General features: G+C 40.9%; 1 protein-coding gene across 3 annotated transcripts in view; it reads right to left on the reverse strand.

Annotated features, from left to right (window-relative positions):
- Positions 1–24,434, reverse strand: part of LOC138959321 (2-oxoglutarate dehydrogenase complex component E1-like) — a 52,101-nt gene that overhangs the window by 15,612 nt on the left and 12,055 nt on the right. The window contains exons 1-9 of one of the 3 annotated variants that reach the window (XM_070330751.1): positions 22,511–22,615; positions 20,580–20,682; positions 15,949–16,049; positions 15,163–15,317; positions 14,566–14,712; positions 14,101–14,371; positions 10,749–10,877; positions 1,626–1,805; positions 661–813 (exon numbers count right to left, since the gene is read on the reverse strand). In XM_070330751.1, coding sequence (XP_070186852.1) covers positions 661–813; positions 1,626–1,805; positions 10,749–10,877; positions 14,101–14,371; positions 14,566–14,712; positions 15,163–15,317; positions 15,949–16,049; positions 20,580–20,682; positions 22,511–22,519 — 1,248 coding nt within the window. In that variant the 5' untranslated portion in view covers positions 22,520–22,615. Of the gene's footprint in view, positions 1–660; positions 814–1,625; positions 1,806–10,748; positions 10,878–14,100; positions 14,372–14,565; positions 14,713–15,162; positions 15,318–15,948; positions 16,050–20,579; positions 20,683–22,510; positions 22,616–24,434 lie in introns of those variants that run through there. The other 2 variants (XM_070330750.1, XM_070330749.1) reach the window with 2 other exon arrangements.

Genomic DNA, 24,434 nt, shown 5'->3' on the forward strand with positions numbered 1-24,434 from the left:
ATAACATGCAGGTCGACGAGTACTTATGTGATAAGGTACCATGCCATACCTGGCGATCTCTTTCGGCATGTGCAAAGACAGAAAGTCAAACAAAATAACATGCAGGTCGACGAGTACTTATGTGATAAGGTACCTTGCCATACCTGGCGATCTCTTCCGGCATGTGCAAAGACAGAAAGTCAAACAAAATAACATGCAGGTCGACGAGTACTTATGTGATAAGGTACCTTGCCATACCTGGCGATCTCTTCCTGCATGTGCAAAGACAGAAAGTCAAACAAAATAACATGCAGGTCGACGAGTACTTATGTGATAAGGTACCTTGCCATACCTGGCGATCTCTTCCTGCATATGCAAAGACAGAAAGTCAAACAAAATAACATGCAGGTCGACGAGTACTTATGTGATAAGGTACCTTGCCATACCTGGCGATCTCTTCCTGCATATGCAAAGACAGAAAGTCAAACAAAATAACATGCAGGTCGACGAGTACTTATGTGATAAGGTACCTTGCCATACCTGGCGATATCTTCCTGCATGTGCAAAGACAGAAAGTCAAACACACAGGGAGACATATATATATGTTATGATAAACTGATGGTTAACACTAGAATGATGGTGCCTTTAAGAAGTGAAAGCAACAAAACTGTGTAACTGTACCTCAAACTCTTGCTGTGTGACAGTGTTGGTGTTGATAAGACTCTCAGCGTACTTGGTGAGGACCGACGGCTCCTTGGCGATCTTCTTGTACATGAGTGGCTGGGTGAACATGGGTTCGTCCATCTCGTTGTGACCCATCCGCCTGTAGCTCACCTACGTGAGAACAATACCAGACAAAAGGGCGATAAAATCCAGAACTAAAGTTTATTAGTAACAGAAGTACATCACATACACGCTTTTTAAGTGTAGCCAAAACAAGACTAGTACTTCTGCGTTGGTGGGCTGAAACCCCCACACTGTGTTCGCACGAGTAGGTTCATACGTGTATGACTGTTTTTCCCCCTCATCACAGTTACCACTGTCTGCCTTCAGAAACAGAGCCTAAAATCTACCATACAGCCAAAGAGAAAGCTCTGTTTACCAGATCAATGATGACATCTTTGCCAAACATTTCTCTCCACCCAGCAAGCACGTCCCCTCATCATAGGTACCACTGTATATGCCTTGAATAACAGAGCCTAAAATCTAGCACACAGCCAAAAAGAAAGCTCTGCTTACCAGATCAATGATGACATCTTTGCCAAACATTTCTCTCCACCCAGCAAGCACGTCCCCTCATCACAGGTACCACTGTATATGCCTTGAATAACAGAGCCTAAAATCTAGCACACAGCCAAAAAGAAAGCTCTGCTTACCAGATCAATGATGACATATTTGCCAACATTTCTCTCCACCCAGCAAGCACGTCCCCTCATCACAGGTACCACTGTATGCCTTGAATAACAGAGCCTAAAATCTACCATACAGCCAAAGAGAAAGCTCTGCTTACCAGATCAATGATGACATATTTGCCAACATTTCTCTCCACCCAGCAAGCACGTCCACTCATCACAGGTACCACTGTATGCCTTGAAAGTAAGGGGGCTTACAATCTAGCACACAGCCAAAAAGAAAGCTCTGCTTACCAAGTCAATGATGACATCCTTGCCGAATGTTGATCTCCACTCAGCAGCGACCCTGCTGACGTAGGTCACAGCCTCTGGGTCGTCAGCGTTGACGTGGAAGATGGGAGCGTTGACCACTCGGGCCACGTCGGTGCAGTAGGGAGATGACCGAGACATACGTGGATCAGTGGTGAAACCAATCTGAAAAATTAAAATTTGATTTCGTGCTGTGAACAGATCATGGTAAGCATTCCTGGTGAGTTAATCGATTATACTGTCATTCTGTCAGAAAATGTAATCTTCTTGAATCATCTAATCAGACTTGCTGATGTTTATGAAAGGGAAGGACAGAGAGAGAGCAACAGACAGAACAGATCTTCCTTGCTCTCTTTCTTACACGACCACCAGGGCGGGGATGTAGCTCAGTCGGTAGCGCGCTGGATTTGTATCCAGTTGGCCGCTGTCAGCATGAGTTCGTCCCCACGTTCGGCAAGAGATTTATTTCTCAGAGTCAACTTTGTGTGCAGACTCTCCTCGGTGTCCGAACACCCCCGTGTGTACATGCAAGCACAAGACCAAGTGCGCACGAAAAAGATCCTGTAATCCATGTCAGAGTTTGGTGGGTTATAGAAACACGAAAATACCAAGCACGCTTCCTCCGAAAACGGCGTATGGCTGCCTAAATGGCGGGGTAAAAAACGGTCATACACGTAAAATTCCACTCGTGCAAAAAACACGAGTGTACGTGGGAGTTTCAGCCCACGAACGCAGAAGAAGAAGAAGAAGACACGACCACCTCTTTTTAGGCTTAAGGCAGTAGGATACACCTGAAAGTACGCTGGAGTAGCCTCCCTTCCCGGATTTAGAACGCGTTTCGTGTCGTAACAGATTATCCACTTATTAGCCATATCCGTAAGCAAAATAATGAAATAAATATTAGGAAATGGCAGAAGTTTACAACTATCAACATTCTCTATCAGTGCAATAAAAAACAATCGTTAGAACTTGCATTTACGACATGCGTGCGTGAGAACGTGTCACTATAAACAAGCACTTCTTGCCTGGCTGAAGAACCATACGAGTCAATCTAAAACAGACAAGTAATGGAAAGCAGTCTGCGGATAAACATAACAAACTGCTGATGAAAAAGTGTGTTCGTCCCTGCTCTGGATAAAAGACATCGGACTGATGACAACGTTCACGCGAAAAGAATTTTTTCAGATTATCGCTTCTACATTTTATTGCACGTACTTGGAGCAGATCAGAATTTCACACTGGAAGATGACAAATTGGTCTTGTGAGTTGAGAACCACATGTTCTTTGCCGACAGAAATCACGATGGGACAAGATGCAGATTGTGTTGAAGAGATGTTTGCAGATTATCGCATCTACATTTTATTGCTCAGATCAATGCACGTAGTTGGGGTAGATCTGAATTTCGCAATGCCGGAAGACGACAAATCGGTCTTTTGAGTTGAGAACCACATGTTCTTTGGCGGCATAAATCACTATGGGACAAGATGAGGATTGTGTTGAGGAGGTTAATACTGACTGACTTTAGATGAAGAGTTCCTAGACCTGGTTTTTGTAGAGAGGCATCATGATGATATCCTGTGGGTTTTTTTAACGTTCTTGGTGACAACGCGCCAGAATCGCACGAAGATCGAACTCTTGAAGAAAACAAGTTTATCGCTGAACATCGGAAATGTGAAAGTATTACTCTTCCTGTCTGATCAGTCTCCCCGTTAAATCTACAGGCTACATTATTTATCAGGTAACTTACCAAACCGGAGTGTGTGTGTGTGTGTGTGTGTGTGTCAGCCGTGTTTGTGTGTCAGTGTGTGTGTGTGTGTGTGTGCCGGATTACCACCATTAACGCACCTTTTTGGACTTTTCTACGTAACCTTACTATGCCTGCTGTGACATTCACGAGGATTATTGTGATTCTTGGACAATCGTGTGCCTGTGCTGGACTTGCAGGAAGACAAACGGCGTCGGAACGGTATACGTGCTGCCAAGTGTGCACGCCCAGAGCGCAGTGTGAACCGAGAGTGAGTGTGTCATTGTGTGGAAGTTTTGCTTGATTGATTTATTCATGATTTAATTTGCTTTTTGGTTCAATAGAAAAATCTGTGTACGTTATACTTTGTATTTTGTGGTGTGATTCGCCCGAGTGCGAGACCCCCATCCCCTTACGCCTCTGTGGGTACAACTGTATAATTGTGTGAGTAACGTGAGTGTGTAGATGAGAATGTGTAGATGAGAATGTGAAAGTTGCTTTGGACCCAGACACACATAGCAGACTTCAACGCAACAGCTAAGTTTCAGCCTGACAAAGAAATTCGAGTGACACAGCTAAGGGCTGTACTTGTTATTTCTCTATTAAAACAAATGTTTCAAGATCTTCACACACTTCTTCACACACTGCACTGGTTACCTATTCAAGCCCGCATTGACTACAAACTGTCTACCCTCTGCTTTAACTTCTTTTCTGGTTCGTCTCCTGCTTACTTCTCTGAACTCCTCACCGTCTATTCTCCAGCAAGACAACTCCGTTCCTCTTCTGACTGTCGCATCTTTACCATTCCACACACCAAAACCAAAACATACAGACAACGCACTTTTACTTTCTGCGCACCCACACAATGGAATTCTCTCCCCTTTCACATCCGCCACTCTCAGTCACCCCAAGCATTCAAACGAGCACTTAAAACGCACCTCTTCAGGAAATACAACCCCTGATTTTGTTTTCTCAGTCCATCAGTAGGCTACATGTAGTGTTATTTGTTGTTTTAGTGATTTTTCACCACCTATTTTATTCATGTTTTTATTACTTAGTTAGTGGAAGAATCTTTTGTAATGTATGTTTGAAGGTGTATGCTTTTAATTAAGCGTTGTTGACTATGAATGTAGATGTAAATGCTTGTATAACTGTGTTTTAATTTTAAATGTGTCAAGCGCAAAGAGCATAATTGTAAAGTTATGATGTTGCGCTATATAAATGTTCATTTATTATTATTATTATTATTATTATCTTTAGGCCAATAAAAATAAATTGTCTGTTTCTAATAACATGGGTAAACAAAATAGGGTAGGTAAGTAGGGATTTTTAATTTTTTTTGCCAGGATAGAATTCTTGAAAATAACTAAATGACACAAAGAGACAAGACTTGCTATAGATAGATTTATAAAAAAAATATAAAAAATGTGACAAAGGATATAAAATGATTGTTTTACCTGGTCTGGAATCTTCAGTAGTAATTGCATAAAAAAAGTCTGATATATCAATTATCATGTTAACTTTTTCTTAAAATGGGTGCGCTAAATCCTAGTCTGATTGTTTTTAATGGACTAAGCAATCCTTGGACTGACAGAAAATATGTATTTTAAAAATGTCCAGTTGCTTAAAATTACTTATTTTTCTAATTGGAAGATAATATACACTCTTTTGTGTTCAAATGGGTAGAGGGTGGAGGAAGTAAAAGCATTACAGTTCAAGATTTTGCGCGACAAGAGGTGTGTTTCTTTTAACTGTGGTAAAGAGCGAAAACTCAACTTGGTATCTAACACTATTTCTGAACACTGTAACCACTGTAACCACTTTAGCACTTTTAATTTATTTTTTCTGTCTTCCAAACTTCTAATTCAGCATCAAAAATGAGAAAAAAAGGTGTTTTTTTAATTGAACAGTTAAATTACTATGTTGGATATTCTATTTTGCTTCCCTATTTCTGTTCTGAAGTTTTTGATCATCTGACTACCTTGCTTATCTATTTGGAAGATAATATGCACTCTTTTCTGAAAAATGGGTAGGGGGTGGGGGAAGTAAAAGCATCACAGTTCAAGATATTGCGCGACAAGAGGTGTGTTTCTTTTAACTGTGATGAAGAGGGATAACTAAACTTGGTATCTAACACTATTTCTGAACACTGTAACCACTTTAGCACTTTTAATTTATTTTTGTCTGTCATCCAAGCTTTAACTTCAGCTAATAAAATGAGTAAAAAAGTGGGTTTTTTCTGAATTCAACAGTAAAATTACTATGTTGGATGTTCTATTTTGCTTCCCTATTTCTGTTCTGAAGTTTTTGATCATCTGACTACCTTGCTTGTCTATTTGGAAGATAATATGCACTCTTTTCTGAAAAATGGGTAGGGGGTGGGGGAAGTAAAATCATCACAGTTCAAGATTTTGCGCGACAAGAGGTGTGTTTCTTTTAACTGTGATGAAGAGGGATAACTAAACTTGGTATCTAACACTATTTCTGAACACTGTAACCACTTTAGCACTTTTAATTATTTTTTTCTGTCATCCAAGCTTTAAATTCAGCTAATAAAATGAGTAAACAAGTGGGTTTTTTCTGAATTCACCAGTTAAATAACTCTGTTGGGTGTTCTTTTTTGCTTCCCTATTTCTGTTCTGAAGTTTTTGATCATCTGATTACCTTGCCTTTTTTTTTTCTTTTTTTTTTTCCCCCTTACACCTGTTCCTTATCCCGCTGTGCTCCCACGCCGCCCCGTCCCTGCACTCACTGCTCCATCCACATCTGAATTTCGTTCCGCTGCCAGACTTGCCGATTTTACAGACGCTCCAGGGAGGGATGTGGGGTCGTTGCGGTAGGCTACCCTCGGAAGATGACACTGCACTTCTGCTGAGTCACTTCGACGGTGTTCAGTAGTGGGTCTGTCCCGAGCTAACGGACACAGCCCACTACCTACTATGCCCCCTACTAACGACATTGACTGCTAAGTTGCGGAGCCAGACTGAGTGAGGGTCCCCTCCAGAGAGCAGACCGCCACCACGTCCCTCCGTCGACCCCCCAGAACGTCACACGTTGAAGACTGACAGCAGAAGTACTACAGTAGAACCCCTCTCTAGCGACCTTGAAAATGTTGACAAAAATCGGTCCTTATGGAGGGGGGTCCTTACAGAGGGAGGGGGCGGGGCCACAAAGAAAGTCACCTCAGATTTTCTTAAAAAAAGAAAACAGAAGTTTGAGTTGCTGACGACCGTTTCCTCAAGCAAACTGCTTCGATTTCATGTTTGACATTGTCGATGGTGTCCACCAGTTCTGGTGCATGTTTCAATGCAAAAAGAGTTAGTTTCTGAGCAAGCATTTCTTTACAGCAGTCCCTGCAATGATGAAGGCCCTCCGAGAAAGAGAGTGAAAAATCGGCCACCGTTCTCAGCATCGCGTATCTGTGTGTAACCTCTTTCATTGAAAAGATACTCTTGTTTCCCTGCAGCCTTGACCAGTGAGTCGGTTACCTAATCTGTGAACCCTTCAGTTGTGTTGCTTTGTCAAAAGTTAGACACAGTCAACTAGTTTTGCTCTGAGTGAACAGTGCAGCTGGCCTCAATTAGCCGGTGACACCTCTCTGGCCACAGCACCAAACAGTACATGGCTGGGGGGAGAGAGAGAGAGAGAGAGAGGGGGTAGCTGGCTAAACTCAGTGGGGTGTCCGGTGTCACTGAAGTCAGCAGGAAGAGCATTGGAGAGAAATAGAGAGGTGTACTCTTCCAAACATCAGTTGTCAGCGCTTAGGGTAGTCAGTGAGGGAGAGTGAGAGCGGTTTGTGTACAGTCCGACTGAAGAGTGAAAAGTCACTGCCACAAGATCGGCATGCAGTCAATAAAGCCAGACAAGAAGAATGATTATGACATGCGGCTCTATCTGCTGGTTTTTTATTCAAACTGGTTTTCAACGCTTATTCTCACAAAGCATCTGCACACCTGCCTCTGCCTCTGCCTCTGTGCTGTGTTTGTGTGGCTGCTTTTGTATGATGTCAGTGCATGGTGAGTGCGTTCACTGCCTTGTCACCACTTCCCCACCTTTTTCAGAATGTTTTCTTGGAGTTGGATAATTCTTTGAATTTGCGATTTTCCAACATCAAGACTTTTTGCAATCGCGATGGCAGTTTCTCCCTTTTTGTGTCTGTTCACAACATTCACTCGATTCTCGAGAGTTAAATATTTTCTTTTCTTTGTAGACGCCATGTCGATCTCCACTGCTCTTCTGTCCAAAGACTGTCTATTCTGACTGAATTGAACGGTGTGTGTTGGTCACGTGAGTTTGTTTTCTCGATGATTGGTTTGTGATGTTTACTCAGCCCACCCAACCATCACACCTCTCAGCGGTTAATTAGTGCCTTTGCTTACGCAAGACGGTTATAACTGGTTATAACCGGTTTGTCAGTGATGCGTTACGCTGACTGAGTCTTGGCTTTGCCGTCTGACAAAGTCGTTACACAAGCTGTTAGGTCGGTCCTTAGACGTTAGAGCGGGGTGGTCGCTACACTGGTGACAACTATATAAGGAAACACATCGGTTAAAAAAAAAAGGGTCGTTGTGGCGGGGCAGTCCTTAGAGAGGGGGGTCGTTGTGAGGGGTTCTACCGTATTTAGGGAAGGATGGAACAGGAAACAGAGACCAAGGTCACCATGAGAGCTCTGGGCATGAAGGGCCACAAGAGCAAGGACAATTTATAATTTTGGATGATTAATGAGATGAGGATGATTATAATGATGATGCTATGGATTTCCAATTTGGTTTGAGACTACGTGACAGGGCAGCACTCTACGCTTACTGTCATAATATACCCTGGTGTCAACCAGGCCCGAGAACTGCCGCACCTGCGGTGTTGGTCAGGTAAACAGAACCTGAGCACCCTCAAAGTCGCATTCGTTAAGTGAATGACACTCGGCTGTGTGATTCCAGCCTTCCCATAGGAACCATAGCACTTCCACTCTGGTTAGGAGCCGACCGTAGCCCGAAAAACCCACATGACCTGATGGGATTCGAACCCACGACCTCCCGGCCCGCAGCCCGATGCGCTAACCACTGCGCTACTCTTTTCTGAAGAATGGGTAGGGGGTAGGGGTAGTAAAAGCATCACAGTTCAAGATTTTGCGCGACAAGAGGTGCGTTTCTTTTAACTGTGATGAAGAGGGATAACTCAACTTGGTATCTAACACTATTTCTGAACACTGTAACCAGTTTTGCACTTTTAATTTATTTATTTCTGTCTTCCAAGCTTTAAATTCAGCTAATAAAATGAGTAAAAAAGTGGGTTTTTTCTGAATTCACCAGTTAAATCACTATGTTGCATGTTCTATTTTGCTTCCCTATTTCTGTTCTTAAGTTTTGATCATCTGACTACCTTGCTTGTCTATTTGGAAGATAATATGCACTCTTTTCTGAAAAATGAGTAGGGGGTGGGGGTAGTAAAAGCATCACAGTTTAAAATTTTGCGCGACAAGAGGTGTATTTCTTTTAAAATTTGTGAAGAGGGATAACTCAACTTGTTATTTAACACTATTTCTGAACACTGTAACCACTTTAACACTTTTAATTTATGTTTGACTGTGTTCCATGCTTCAAATTGGGCTTCAAAAATGGATACAGGGTTTTTTTCCAAATTCACCTGTAAAATCACTATGTTTGATGTTCTATTTTGCTTCCCTATTTCTCTTCTTCAGTTTGTGATCATCCGATTGTTTTTTTGTTAACATATTCACAATACAATATCACAAATTCTTCAGTCGGGTTTGCGTGAAAAAATCTCATACCTATGCTCAAACTTCAGTCGCTATCTCAAAATTTTGCGCGACAAGCTCTATTCATTTTGTTTTTTCCTGATAAACAAAACACTGAACTAACATAAAAACAAACCTTTAAAACTGCCTAACCACTTACAGGGTCCCCACTGGTTTTTAGAAACAAAATTCCATGACTTTTCCATGACTTTCCATGAGCCTCAATAACATTTTCCATGACTAGATCCACAGGTCGCCATTTCCGAACACGCAAACTTTTTACGTCTTGTCACTGCCAGTTTTGACACTGGCTTGCTTTGCACTGAATTTGAGTCAGTTTCTACGCAGTGTCTCTTCGACAAGCAAGTCAAGCATTTGCTACGCAGTCAGATTATCGGTAATGTTTGCTGGTCCTGTCATTTCACTAAACTGGACCAGCCACTGTTTGTATCCATCTGCACTTTCGTAAATTCCGTTTCGTAACCGTCACTGTGACTTGACGAACTGTCATTTTTTTCACCGCGATACACAGTTCATTGCGAAGATCTTCCTCGGTAATTCGTTCCAATTTCGCATACTTTTTGTTGTCAACAAACAACTCGAAAGAAAGTTTCAAACTCATCATCCTCCATCTTGCTTGTCGAAGCGCTAAAGTACTTAACGATGCAAAAACAAAAGCAGAAAACTTCGACGAAACCGACTCAGATGCAGCGCAGACGACACGACGAGATAACAGAAGGAAGTGAGCCTCGCTTTGGCTCAAGTGCTGTTAAAAATACCGTTATTCTCGTATGCAAATACGAACGAGAAGTTGGTCATACGAACAAGCCTTGTGCTGGCGACGCAAATCGCTACTGGCTGGCAAAGGGGGGGGGGGGGAATGGCTGGGCAACGAAAATCGCCGCTGGCGTGCTAAAGGTTAATTTTTTTTTCTTTCTTATTTTTGTTAAATTCCATGACTTTCCATGACTTGAATTAAAATTCCATGACTTTCCAGGCCTGGAAAATTAAAAATCAAATTCCATGACTTTCCAGGTTTTCCATGACCTGTACGAACCCTGCACTTAGAAATATGGCCTCAGGTGTATACTCCAGCCTTAATGGTTTGGGATTTTGACCTTTTCTTTGAATAGGAACAAGAGACTGCAGGTGAGAAGAACAAGACCAAGATAACAATGAAAATGTAATCACCAGAAACACCAACAATAAAAATACCAAAACCATCTAGTCAAAAGTCCCATACCATTACCGCCTTGGAATGTGTCATAATTAGTTTGGCCATACTTACTTTACATCATAACAAACGGCTTCACTCATTTCTTAACTTCAAGGACAGGCCTTTCTGAAGTCACTAACTTAAAACTGCAGTGTCAGCACAGTTGAGCCCCCATTTAAAGACCTGCATAAATCAGGTCTGAAAATGGAGGTAAATTTAGAGACAATTCCAACAGAAAATATGAGAAACCAGGGGAGAAGTCTTAAATTAAGGTGGAAGGTGGGAGGGGGGGGGGTGGTCTTTCGTCAGTCATTGACGCATTAATGTTAGAATGTATCCCAGATTTTAACAAAAAACAAGCAAGCAACAAAAAGACTTGGCAAAAAGACTGACCTGGTTGTTGACTACCACATGGATGGTGCCGTGCGTGGTGAAAGCTGGCAGGTCAGACAGATGCATGGTCTCGTACACAATGCCCTGGCCAGAGAAGGCTGCGTCACCGTGAAGCAAAATGCTCATTGCCTGCACAAGACAGAAAGCATACCAACACTTCAGATTTAAGAAAACTGATCCTGTTCCCTGCTACATGGAAGGAAGAAATCAGAATAAACCGCTTCTATGAACTTAACATAATAAGGACCCTGTACACATCCAAATTCACAAAAGTAAGTAAAAAATATACTTTGTATACAACAGGCAGGGTTCGTGAAAAGGGTCTTTCATCAGTCATTAAACCCATTAATGCCTAGCGTCCTCGTATGAGGACGCTTTCATTTTAGGCATTTCTTTCAGTGCCAATAAGTGTGTGACCAAGTTTGACAGTACACACATATCAAGGAAGAGTATTCGCAAGCAAAAATTGGTTGCTAGAGTTTCCTCCCTTCCATAGCTTCCTTCAGCGGCCATTTTGGACCCCACACGTGTTGTTTCAAGCCAGCATAATGCCACCACCTAGAAGGTAAGGCCATACCTCGTTCAGTTTTTACTTTTTTAATAACATTACATAAGTGAAATTGGTCCTTAATACAATGTTTAGAGATAACTTTTTTATTTTTTCTAAATGTTTTGTATTTTAGTGATAGTGACTGATCAAAGCGGCGTCCTCGTATGAGGACGCTAGGCACGAATGGGTACAGGTTTTTATAGTCACTTTGCATAATACTTGCTGAGCATGATAGTCACTCAGTGTGTTTTTGTTTTGGCAGATATACTGTCAATGACGTGCTTGACATACTGGAGGAAAACAACACCTTTCAACGAGCAGATGTTTTCATTGAGCCTCCACCAGTTGACATGCTCACTGATGAGGATAGTGGTGACGAGGAAGAGCGCCCCACTGTTGAAAACCTGAATGGACGCCAGCTGTCGGCAAGTGCCACAGCAACTATTATTCTTCCTGATGGAAGACAAACAATCGGAGAGGAAAACCAGACAATTTACACTGAAGAAGAAGCTGTAAGAACCGTTATTTATAATGTGTAAATAAATTAGACAAGTAAGGGGTGGGGTGAGTCTTGGCGAAAATGAATTGATGGCAATGGTGACCGTAAGTGTTTTCATTGCGATTCTGTTGCTGTCAGGCTATAGCACGGTGCCCAGAAGAAGGATGAGATGGTCTCACGACAAGGACATCCACAATATTGCCGCCTCAGAAGCGATGACCAGAGACCGCTTTGAAGAAATCTTACGTTACCTGCATCTCAAAGACAACACAAGACTAGACCCTGAAGACAGGATGAGTAAAGTCCGTCCTCTCCTGTCCATGATAAATGAATGATGTCTGAACAACTTTGTCAAGCAACAAAGCCTCAGCATTGTATTTTCAGTATTGACGAAAGCATGGTGCCATATTATGGCCGTCATGGATGCAGACAGTTCATCAGGGGGAAGCCGATTCGCTTTGGCTATAAGTTCTGGATCCTGGCTACCCCTCTTGGATATGTGGTTCAGCTCGAACCTTACCAAGGTGCGAAAGGCAAGCAGGTAACCGAGTGTCCAGAACTTGGCATGGGAGGCTCTGTTGTCATTGACTTGATCGCCGAAATCCAGGGGAATGATGCTTACCATCTGACGTTTGACAATCTGTTTACTTCGCTGAAGTTAGTTGACCATCTGACAACAAAAGGCATCGGATGCACAGGGACAGTGAGGTCCAACCGCATGGAAGATTGTCCACTCAAGAGCGTCAAAGACATGCAGAAGGCAAACAGAGGAACTTACGACTACTCCAAAGACGACAAGACCGGCTTCGTTGCGGTTCGCTGGAATGACAACAGCGTGGTGAACGTTGTATCCAACTGTGTGGGCATCCATCCTGTGCAGACAGCCAGCCGTTGGTCGCGATCTGCTCACCAGAGAGTTCAGATTGGTCAACCGTTTCTGATCTCCCACTACAACAAGACCATGGGTGGCGTCGATCGAATGGATCAAAATGTGGACACGTACAGAGTCACCATAAGAACCAAAAAGTGGTGGTGGTCTATTTTTGCATACATTCTAGATGTCTGTGTGCAACAGGCATGGCTGCTGTATCGACACACTGATGCAGCTACCAACACTCCACTGGACCTGCTTGCCGTTCGCCGCGCCATTGTCAAAAACTACTTGGCCAAAGCAGCACAACCCCCACCTGTTGGTCGTCCACATGGCCACACTCCACAGCTTGACCGCAGAGTGTCCAGAGCTGTACGCTTCGACGGCAAAAACCACGTGGTACAGTGGATCGACAAGCAAATCCGCTGTGCTCTCTGCCACAAGAAATGCAGGCAAAAGTGTAGAAAATGCGACGTCGGGGTGCATGTGAAATGCTTTGAGCAATTTCACACTGAGTGAACTGTACAATTGCAACTGTTGACTCCATGTACTGCTAGTCAAGTGCTAAAGTAGTAAGAGGTTACAAATTTGTGTTCTTCCGATCTCAAATTCTACTGGTAAAGTGCATAAGCTGCTGACCATACCGGACAACTACTAGAAAAAGCACCAAAATGTCCCCAATATGAACAGCCAAAGAGGCAGTTTCAATTTCTTTATTTGTTTGAATGTTATGATTACACTTTCAACTGTTCACAGTTTGATGTTGCAAGAAATTAAAGATGTTCAATGCAACCAAGTGCATAAGCTGCTGACCATGACGGAAAACTACGAGAAAAACCACCAAAATGTCACCAATATGTACAGCCAAAGAGGCAGTTTCAATTGTTTTCATTTGTTTGAATGTTATGTTCACACTGTCAACTGTTCACAGTTTGCTCTTTGCAAGAAATTAAAGATGTTCATTGTGTTCTACAAGAAAATGTCTTACGTTGGTCTTGTTATTTACCTGTGCCCATTCGTGCCTAGCGTCCTCATATGAGGACGGTCGATTTATTGCATATAAATCACAACACATGCCCATACCATTCAAATGACACTTACACATGACTTTTATATATCATTTGACACCAAACAAACAAAAAAAAAATTGAAAAAAAAATTCAGGCATTAATGGGTTAACACATTAACGTTTGAATTGATCAACTGTTCTGAATTCAAGTCGGTCAAAATGCTTCTCTTCTACAATAAATCAAACATAAATTTCACTATGTAGTGGTACGGGTTAAAACCATAAAGAGGTCACATGTACCTCTAGTAAACCTCTTCAATTAAATGAGCATTGGCTTTATGAAACATACACTTAAAAAACAAAAACAAAAACTACTAGCTAAGAAAACCTGATGATTAAGTATTCAAAAAAATGTTAATCTACCTTTTTGCCATCATTGTCACCCCGATAGAACTGTTCAGCCTTGGTCTTGCCCTGTGCCACAGGGTCCACAGCCTCCAAGTGGGATGGGTTAGCCACCACTGCCAGACGGATGTTCTTGTTAGTCACACGGTTCAGACGCTCATGGGACATCCCCAGGTGGTACTTGACGTCTCCAGACCCTTCATCTGCGGCCTCCAGCTTTGAGTCAAACTGGCAGATGATCTTCTCCAGCGGTTTGCGACACACGTTGGCCAGTACGTTCAATCGGCCCCTGCAAAAACAAGACGTAAACATCACTAAACAACAGAAAAAAACAAGACGTAAACACTAAACAACAGAATAACACCCCTGCAAAAGCAAGAGGTAAACAATTGAATAACATCCCTGCAAAAACATTGAAAACAACATTAAACAACACAGACACACACACAATTCCATGATTATCAATCAAACTGGGCCAGCTACCTGTGAGGCATGCCGATGATGAAGCTGTCCACGCCAATAGCACTGGAGGAATCAATGATGGTTTTCATGCAGGGGATCAGCACCTCACAGCCCTCCAGACCAAAGCGTTTCTCTGACGACCATTTTCTGGCCAGGAACTCCTCAAATCTGAAACACAACATCCACAAACGTCACTTGATGAAAGTTCCCATTGAAAACATTGCATCCTTTATCGCTTTTTGATGACCAACTAAATGTGTTCTATGTTGGCCCTGACATTACTGTAAAGGTCACGGTTACACCTCAGCCCAGTTTCAATTTCAGGTTTTCAAACATATTTGTGAGTCCGAGGCAAAATTAAGGGCAAAAGAGAGAACAAAAACGAAAGAAACATTTCCAGGCTTTACCTTGCATCCCATTAAAAGCTGAACCTGTCATCCTATCAAAAACCGTGATTTAACACCTGTGAAATTCTGACTACAATTACACAAGCCACAGACAACCACCGTCTCTTTCCTCCTCAAAAACAAAACTGTCTGATTATTTAATTCTTGGCTTGTTGGGCCCTTTTCAACCTGACAAAATAAATCAGGGCAGGCTTGTCCAATGAAACATTACCTGGTGGAACGTATCAGTCGAGCCAGGATGAGACGCTTGTCTTCGGTGTTGAGCTTCATGATGCCAGGTGTCTCAAATTTGCGACGGATCCAGTCCGTCTGGTCCAGATTGTTGATGAACATGAACTCCACGCCGATGTGACGACAGTACGTCTCCTGTTTGAAAACAGCATCAGTTACAAAACAGTACTTGAGCTTTCATTTTCCAGAGCCCTTGACCAGTTCTTCATCACCATTATATGCTCAATGCTCAATGAATCTAGTAGGCATCCTGTTTGAAAATGGCACCAGGTATGTAACTGAACTTGAGCTTACATTACCCAGAGACCGTGACTCGTTCTCCATAGCCATATTTGGAACGTACTTCTGCTCAATAAATCTGAAGTCACCCAGAGGCATTAACAAGATCTTCATTTCATAATGGAGATAAGTTTCTACTCAATTGATTAGATTTTTTGGATTTCTTTCTGATACCCCAACCCCCTCAAAGAGTCATAAGCACACTGCTTGAAGCTACTTACATGAAAAATAAGATCCTAGTGTGTCTCCTCTTGTGTACTTCATGGAGAAAAAAAAACATAATCATGTTAACCTACTCTTGTCACATACTGCCCTTCCATTTTTGTTTTGTTGCGTGTGTTTGCTAATGACTGGTGTCGGTGTGAGAGGACAAAAGGATACATTTCAAAAAAACATCCAGTCTCTTATGACGAAACTGTGGAGTCTAACCCAGAATAAAGATTGTAATTTAATAAAGAGAAGAAATATCAAATAGAGTATCAGTTGCCTCCATTCGACGGATTATCTCCTTGAGTGGGAGGGCAGGTTCATTTCCTCCGATGTAGGTGGTGGCTGGCAGACGAAAAACTCTCTCCATGTCAGCATCTCCTGTAAGTCCATCGCAATCAAAACAAAGTGAGTAAGTACATGTAATAAAAACTTTCAATAAAATATATTTTCATAGCAGTAAAACTACAGTTCGGCTGACTCAGTATTCTATGAAAAGCTCAGGTTTTAAACTGTAACCTTTCATGCCCAAAAATGCCCACATTTACATCAAGGAAGTTTAGAATTCTAGTGGTAGCAAAATACATTAAAACTAACGTACAAACATCAAAAGCAGACTTGCATCAAATTTACAGCTGAAAGGTTCATAAGGCCAAAAAAAAAAAGGTCTGTTTACGGTAACATAGGCCCAAAAAATAGGGTCGGTAGGTCGGGATTTTTTTAATTTTTTTTCTTCTTCTTTTTCCAAAAAAACATATTTTTACGTTATTTTGCAAAAAAACCAAAAGATTTTTTTTTTCTCCCCCAAATGCCAAAAAAAAGTCTAGGGTCGCGCGAAAAAAATAGGGTCGGTCGAGTTACTGTAAACAGACTATTTTTTTGTTGTTGCCTAAACTTTAGGTTTTTCTGTTGCATTCCAATGGATCAGAATAATATACACAGTGTTTATGAGACACAACACTTACTGAAGACAAGTCATCAACCATTTTAATTATATGCAACCTTTCTCTATAGTTAGCAATAACAACAAGATAATGATAAACCGTACATTATTTTATTTTTATTAATTAAAAAAATAAATACAAGGCTGTTCTCTGTACAGTTTAAAAGGGTGATTATAAAGGTTGAATATCAAGAGATAATGTCAAATATTAAAGGTGTTGCATGCTCAAATATTAAAGGTATGCTCAAACATTAAAGATGTCTTATGCTGAAATATTGAAAGTGTGATATGATTTATACCAGGAACAATAAACATGAGAGTTGAGACTGTTGTCCGTGAAGCTGTGCAGCAATCAGAAAATGAACTGTTGTGTTACTTTGTGAATTTGTAATATCTCTGCAAGAGTAGGAACAAGGTACATTCTGTACAGGGAGAACAATCAGGCAGACTGATGACCTTGGTTGTAAGCCTGGGAATTTGCCACCACAAAAAAAGCAAGCAGGCTAGCATTCTGATGCAATTCATTTTGCACAAATTGACAGGGACAAGGATGACAAATAAACGCAAGCAAGGTACTAGCACTCAAATATTGTCTGAAGGATTTCAGGGTTGGGACACCTGTGAAAGGAGAAAATGACTTAGTTCAAAACCTTTTTTTAATTTTTTTTAAGAAAATGTAACTGAAGCCAAACTAAAAAGGTTTGTATTTCATTATCTTCACACAATGTTAGTTTTGTTCCCACTTACAATGTGACTGCTAATGTTGCAGTCAAATGACTGAACCATTTTTTTCAGGTTTCAGACAAAGCGGAATAAAAAATAGTATGAGGAATAAATTGTCTCATAGAATAAAAATTATCAAAAAACTCACGGCCATTTGGAAACGTACTTTCACAATTTAAAAATGAAAGAAGAAAAGTTAGTATATAGGGAAAACAAACAAAAGTATTAAAAAAACAGCAAAGAAGAGAAAACAAACAAAAGTTTTTATTTTTTTACAGCAAAGGAGGAAACATGTAACCCTTCCCGCATCCCTTAAGTATTTTTTACCTTTCTTTATGTAGTTTCAAGTACATGTGCTGGAAACTATGCCTTCACAGAAACCCACTTTTTTTTTCAAATCGTAATCAAATTTAATGAATATGATGAGGCTGAATAACCATTTTTGACTAGTTTCACTTCATGAAGCCTGAAACCAATGCTTCCATATTAGTGCCATGGAACATGACAACTGAAAAGCATCAGTGATATGGCCAATACATTTTGACCTACATTTTGACCGGCTCTCAAACTACTGACTACAGTTGTGAGGGCTATTTTCATTATCATACTCTACAGCAACAGCTGTGCCAGACAAGCTTTTGTCAACAGATGTAAGCCTATAATGTCTGTATTTTTAACAAAAACAGCTTGTGCGTTAATAACAAATAAAACTGGTTCAGCTAAAAATATGAGCAGTGACAGCCCTCCCTCAGACTGCTTTTGCAGACAACAATGACTGAAAACCACTTGCAAACGGCTCTTTTCTGGTCAATGCCTTGCTTGCGGTCATGATCAAAATCCAGGGAAACTGCTTGAAATAATAGTATGGTTTGTTGTTATGTATCAAACTGCTTTCAAAAGACTGCAGATTTGCTTCTTCTTCATTTCTACTTTGATACTTTTCACTCTCAATTCTCAGGCTTTGGAATTTCAATTCATATTTTTGAATAGTTCAGATGTGGGGGATATTCAATACATTGCATCACATATGCAAAACAAAAACTCATATATGTTGACAACATCCACATGTGAAACATGTTTCTGGCTATCACGCCACATCATATATTCTCAATCTCTTTCTTTCTTTATTTGGTGTTTAACGTCATTTTCAACCGTTCAAGGTTATATCGCGACGGGGAAAGGGGGGTAGATGGGATAGAGCCACTTGTTAATTGTTTCTTGTTCACAAAAGCACTAATCAAAAAATTGCTCCAGGGGCTTGCAACGTAGTACAATATATGACCTTACTGGGAGAATGCAAGTTTCCAGTACAAAGGACTTAACATTTCTTACATACTGCTTGACTAAAATCTTTACAAACATTGACTATATTCTATACAAGAAACACTTAACAAGGGTAAAATCCGTTAGTCGCCTCTTACGACATGCTGGGGAGCATCGGGTAAATACTTACCCCTAACCCGCGGGGGGTATTCTCAATCTCAACACTTTCGTTTGCTCCCATGCTCATTCTACTGCACTGGCCTAGTTACCAACTACACATTTCCGTCTTCCTTATTTCTGGCTAGCTATGCAACCAGCTCATGACAACCAACAGTAAACTTTTGATACAACAAAAAACAGATACATGTACTTCAAATCAAACAGCCTTGGGTTTTGTCTTCTATAATTTAACAGAACCTTGAAAAGTTTCAGCCATGCCAACTTTTTTCCACCCTACTTTCTCCAGGCCCAAAGACACAACTGCACACTTTATTTTTCAATAAGCCTTCACTGGAACTTCTGTATTATGATTTACAAGCTAAAGACCCCTGTTTAAACCAATATACACATGCATGAACAGAAATTTTTGTTTTTACATTTAGTCAAGTTTTGACTAAATGTTTTAACATAGAGGGGGAATCGAGACGAGGGGCATGGTGTATGTGTGTGTGTCTGTGTGTCTGTGCGTGTATGTTTGTAGAGCGATTCAGACCAAACTACTGGACCGATCTTTATGAAATTTGACATGAGAGTTCCTGGGAATGATATCCCCGGATGTTTTTTTCATTTTTTCGATAAATACTTTTGAAGACGTCATATCCGGCTTTTTGTAAAAGTTGAGGCGGCACTGTCACACCCTCATTTTTCAATCAAATTGATTGAAATTTTTGTAAAGCAATCTTCGACGAAGGCCGGACTTCGGTATTGCATTTCAGCTTGGTGGCTTAAAAATTAATTAATGACTTTGGTCATTAAAAATCTGAAAATTGTAATGCATTTTTTTTATTTTTATATAAAACGATCCAAATTTACGTTTATCTTATTCTACATCATTTCCTGATTCCAAAAACATATAAATATGTTATATTTGGATTAAAAACAAGCTCTGAAAATTAAAAATATAAAAATTATGATCAAAATTAAATTTCCGAAATCGATTTAAAAACAATTTCATCTTATTCCTTGTCGGTTCCTGATTCCAAAAACATATAGATATATGTTTGGATTAAAAACACGCTCAGAAAGTTAAAACGAAGAGAGGTACAGAAAAGCGTGCTATGCAGCACAGCGAAACCACTACCGCGCTGAACAGACTCGTCAGTTTCACTCCGTTTTGCACAAGCGGCGGACTACGGTCATTGTGAAAAAATGCAGTGCGTTCAGTTTCATTCTGTGAGTTCCACAGCTTGACTAAATGTAGTAATTTCGCCTTACGCGACTTGTTCTTTTTCTTCCAAATAGGTAACAGTCACCTGCCCGAAGAGATGCATTTAAGTGTAAAGAAGAGATGCACTCCAATGTAGTTGTTTTGAAACTGAAGCAGCCGCTGCAACAGCAAGCTCAGTAAATAAAACACACTAATCGCTTTTTGTCATTGCCCACAAGAGAGCATGCTGAAGAACTTGTACAACCAGCACGGGAAGTTTATTTGCCCAGTTTCATTCATGCCAAGTTTTACTCTTAGTATTATTTCAATATACAGGCAAGTCCGACGTTGAATAAAATGTGCCCAAAAGTCAATGGCCATTCTCTTATTTTTGGATCTGGTTATGAGCAAAATGAAGCAAAATAAACATTGAGCAGTCAAAAATTGCCAGTTACTCAAACAGAAGATGCCAGGGTCAAAGTCCCCCGCAATATCTGGCTATCTGCAGGGTGGTAGGATTAATAAACAGACCGTTTCTTCTGCTGTCAGCTGACAATTTACCTCAGGTTTTCTTTTTTTCCTGTTTTCTTACTGGAAGGGATGGATGCACGCTTACCCAACTGGTAGTGACTCAAGAGCAGCTCAGCAGGTATACTGGAATCCAAGTCGCCTTTGTTGATACGGAGAGGATCTAAATCTGCTAAGTGATGCCCCCGAATCTAACACAGTGTGCAAGACAAGACAGAAACCATGGTTCCATTAGCATACTACACGACACATTCATCTTTTCGAAAGGACTCTGAAGAAGTGTGCCGGAGGGATGAGGGGGCACTGACGACGACCCTGCCAAGCAAGCATGTTCTCAAAGCACTGAAAGGGTCTGAAATGGGTCCATTAGAATGCTTCAAGACACATCAAGGTTTTCCAGAGAATTCCAAAGGGGGTGGGCTGGAAGGATAAGGGGGTACGGACGACGACCTTGCCAAACAAGCATCTTCTCAAAGTGCTGAAAGAGAGAATGCTGAATTCCCCGTGAGCGAAATGGTCAAGAGTGAGGGAGGATGTCCACAGGTTCACAGGGTGAGAGCAAGAGCAGTCAAAGTATCTAGCACAGCATCCTTCTATGTCCTGTCTTACAAAATGTTTCAGTCACTATCATGCAGATGTCCCACAACCAGTATAAAATTGTTCTCAGCAAGTCAGAAGTCAGGCAAGTTTTGTCATGCATTCTTGCAACTGGCAATGAAGACCCTGTTGATGCAAAATCCCAATTTTTCATGCTGTGATAGCTGTTGTTCAATCAATAGGCTGAACAAAATAGATCTGACTGCACTTGTGGGGCTACAGGATGATTACAGGTTGGGCTGACCATTCTAATGGATATCATTCCCGCTTTCCTCCAGTGCTTGGGGTTAAACACAAACACAGGTCAATCTCACTAAACCACTACACCAGAAGCACTCTTTCAAGGCAGGAACTAACTATGGTATAAACTATAATAAAACAATTAAAGAAAAATTAGGTTTCAAAGGCAGAACCCCTCTAGTTGCTTAGAATTAACGAAGGACAATTACGTATCAAAGGGTAGGATGAAACCTAAGACTTCCCAGGTTCTGAAATACATCTATCCTACAATATGTGCACATGTAAGAGAGCCTGAAGCATTAGTTAAACACAATGCTCGCTAACACACTACAGCTATAATAGCAGTGCCAAGTGCTAGCTAATATTACCAGACTTCATGGGACAAGCTATACGCTTCATTTCTGCCATTTCTGGCCCACAACTATCCATGCATGTATTGGATTTACTTCACTTCACTCACACTGCAAAGATCTTTATTTATTTATTTTTTTTTAAATGACAACAAAATGCCCAGAATGTTCAGTCTTATTTGGATAGAAATTGTTTGCAAATAATGAAAGATAATGAGATGTGTACCGGTGCATGAGACAAAGCCTATGATAAGCCAGTTCCTGCAGTGTTTCATGAGTTTGACCTGCGTATGAACATACAACAGATGAAAGAGCAAGCCTGTTTTAGAAAGACAATGTGCGGATAATATATGGTAATAATGAAAGCTTAAAATGTAATTGGCACCAGCACTGACAGTCTAGCAATCTAAATATGCCATATTATTTCAACATTACTACTGTAGTTACAAGTGAAATATACACGAGTCAATACAACAATAAATATGTTCAATATTGTTAACTACAGCCGTTTTACCTGATAAGTCATTAAAAGTTTTAGAAAAGGAAGAAGGTAAACACGACAAAAGGACGCTAAAGACCTTCTGCACACTAGTTTTTGTATATCCCTAGCTTTAGAAAGATATTAGAAAGTAAAAATGAGAGCTGTTGATTAAACAGATTTCAAATTTAATTGAAAAAAGATGTTCAAAAACTGCACATCATATTACAGTATTACTAAACAGCCTTGCTTTTTCAACCGTAATATTTCAAGGAAACAAGGAGACAGAAAAGACAAAAAAAGCCAAGGGCAGAAATTATGTGAGAGAACTCCTACCCCATGATCTATACGTACCAAGACCATAGTTGTCTATAACCAACTCTGGTGGAGTTGTGCTATCTAAATCAGCTGACAAGATGCCAAGCGGATCCAAAGAACTGATGTTGTGACCCCGGGTCTATGGCATAAAATTGCACATGTAAATCATACGTAAACGAGTGAAACCTATACACACCCCTATACCGGGGGTGTAAAAAGGCAAGAATCACAAAGTTTTGGCATGACTCTGGACAATGTTACTGGAAACCTAAAAATGTGGTCTCATATATGTCCTTTAATTCCTTCTTATCAAGTTATAATGTACTTTGCCTTTAAAAATAAGAACAAATAAGGGCAGTTGAAAAATGAAAACTTGATGTGAAACTTGATGTACAACTCTCTGAAAACAATGCATTTCATGGTAAATACAGTGGAATCCAGTTATAACGAACCTGGGTATAAAGAAATCCCTCTTTTAACAAACTGCCATTGATTTCCCGGCAGACAGCCTTCTTTTTCTTACTTGTTACTTTCCGGCTACATCGAACCTTTTGAACTCATTTGCATAACGAACCCCTCTTTTAACAAACACGTTTTCATCGCCCCAGAGCCGTTTTGCTACAACGAACTGATGTCAATAATTGTCTCCAAAGACAAAAATACACAAAAATACACAAACACAAGTGCACATCGCGTGATGAGCGAACTCTGAACAAACAGCGGGAGGTGCACGGAACAGCCAGTGACAGCGGTGAAGACGATGACCCAGAACCGCTCCCAACACCAACTGCCACAGAAGCACGTGTTGCTGCCAATACCCTACGTCGCTACTTGCAGGCAAAGTGCAGCGATGTCTGTGACTTGGATATGATCTCCAAATTGGAGTGTACAGTGGAGAAGTGTGCCAGTTCTGAGCAGCGTCAGACAAACATTCTGGACTTTTTCAAAACAGCTTAGTACGTGTGTCGCGGCAGTGTCAGTGTACTGTGCAGTGTCTTTTTTGACGGACACGGAGATTGATCAGAATGTACATGTACATGCTTTTACACGACTTTTTATAAATTTTACTTCTAAAATTGTGACAGTAAAGTGAACATTTGAACTATGCCTCTCTCTATGGATTATATTATGAAGCTGTTGAAAACATGCAGAGATTGTACTCTCCAAGGAAAGATCGATGGGACGATCATTTGAAGGTGAGTAGGAAAACTTGTCTTGAGGCCATTTAGGGTTGAAAACTCTACAGCGAATTGCTGATATAACAAACTAAAATGTATCTCCCTTGAGATTCGTTGTACCCGGACTCCACTGTAGTTATTAAAAAAAAGTGTACTCCTTTCATGGACTGTTTCACAAACTAATATTTGTGATAACAAAAAGATATTCGCTACATATAACTGCCAAAGCAGTCTTTCGTAGAAACACAATCAGCAAAAAAATGAGGACCTGGAAAAAAAACAAGAGCAAACAACAGAAACGTGTGTGATGGGTTGCTGACCAGCTAAGTGTGAACACTCCACAGAAGTATCATGTTGTCTCAACTTTCCTGCAAAAAAGCACACCATACCAGAAGAAAACAGCAAATTGTGTCCATAAAAAGGCAATCAGCAAAACCCTTAAATTCCCTGCAATCATTAATTTAACAGGTTGTGTATTCCCTACACATTTTCAAAACATCCCTTTCACCAAAGACCTTTACTTTTGTCATTATCGTTACTCTCCAATTTATCTAGTAACATGACAGAAAGAAGCGACGGGCGCAGTGGCGTGGTGGTAAGACGTCGGCCTCCTAATCGGGAGGTCGTGAGTTCGAATCCCGGTCGCTGCCGCTTGGTGGGTTAAGAGTGGAGATTTTTCCGATCTCCCAGGTCAACTTATGTGCAGACCTGCTAGTGACTTAACCCCCTTCGTGTGTACACGCAAACACAAGACCAAGTGCGCACGGAAAAGATCCTGTAAT

This window comes from Littorina saxatilis, linkage group LG2 (assembly GCF_037325665.1).
Source record: "Littorina saxatilis isolate snail1 linkage group LG2, US_GU_Lsax_2.0, whole genome shotgun sequence".
In the NCBI taxonomy this organism is placed as follows: domain Eukaryota; kingdom Metazoa; phylum Mollusca; class Gastropoda; order Littorinimorpha; family Littorinidae; genus Littorina; species Littorina saxatilis.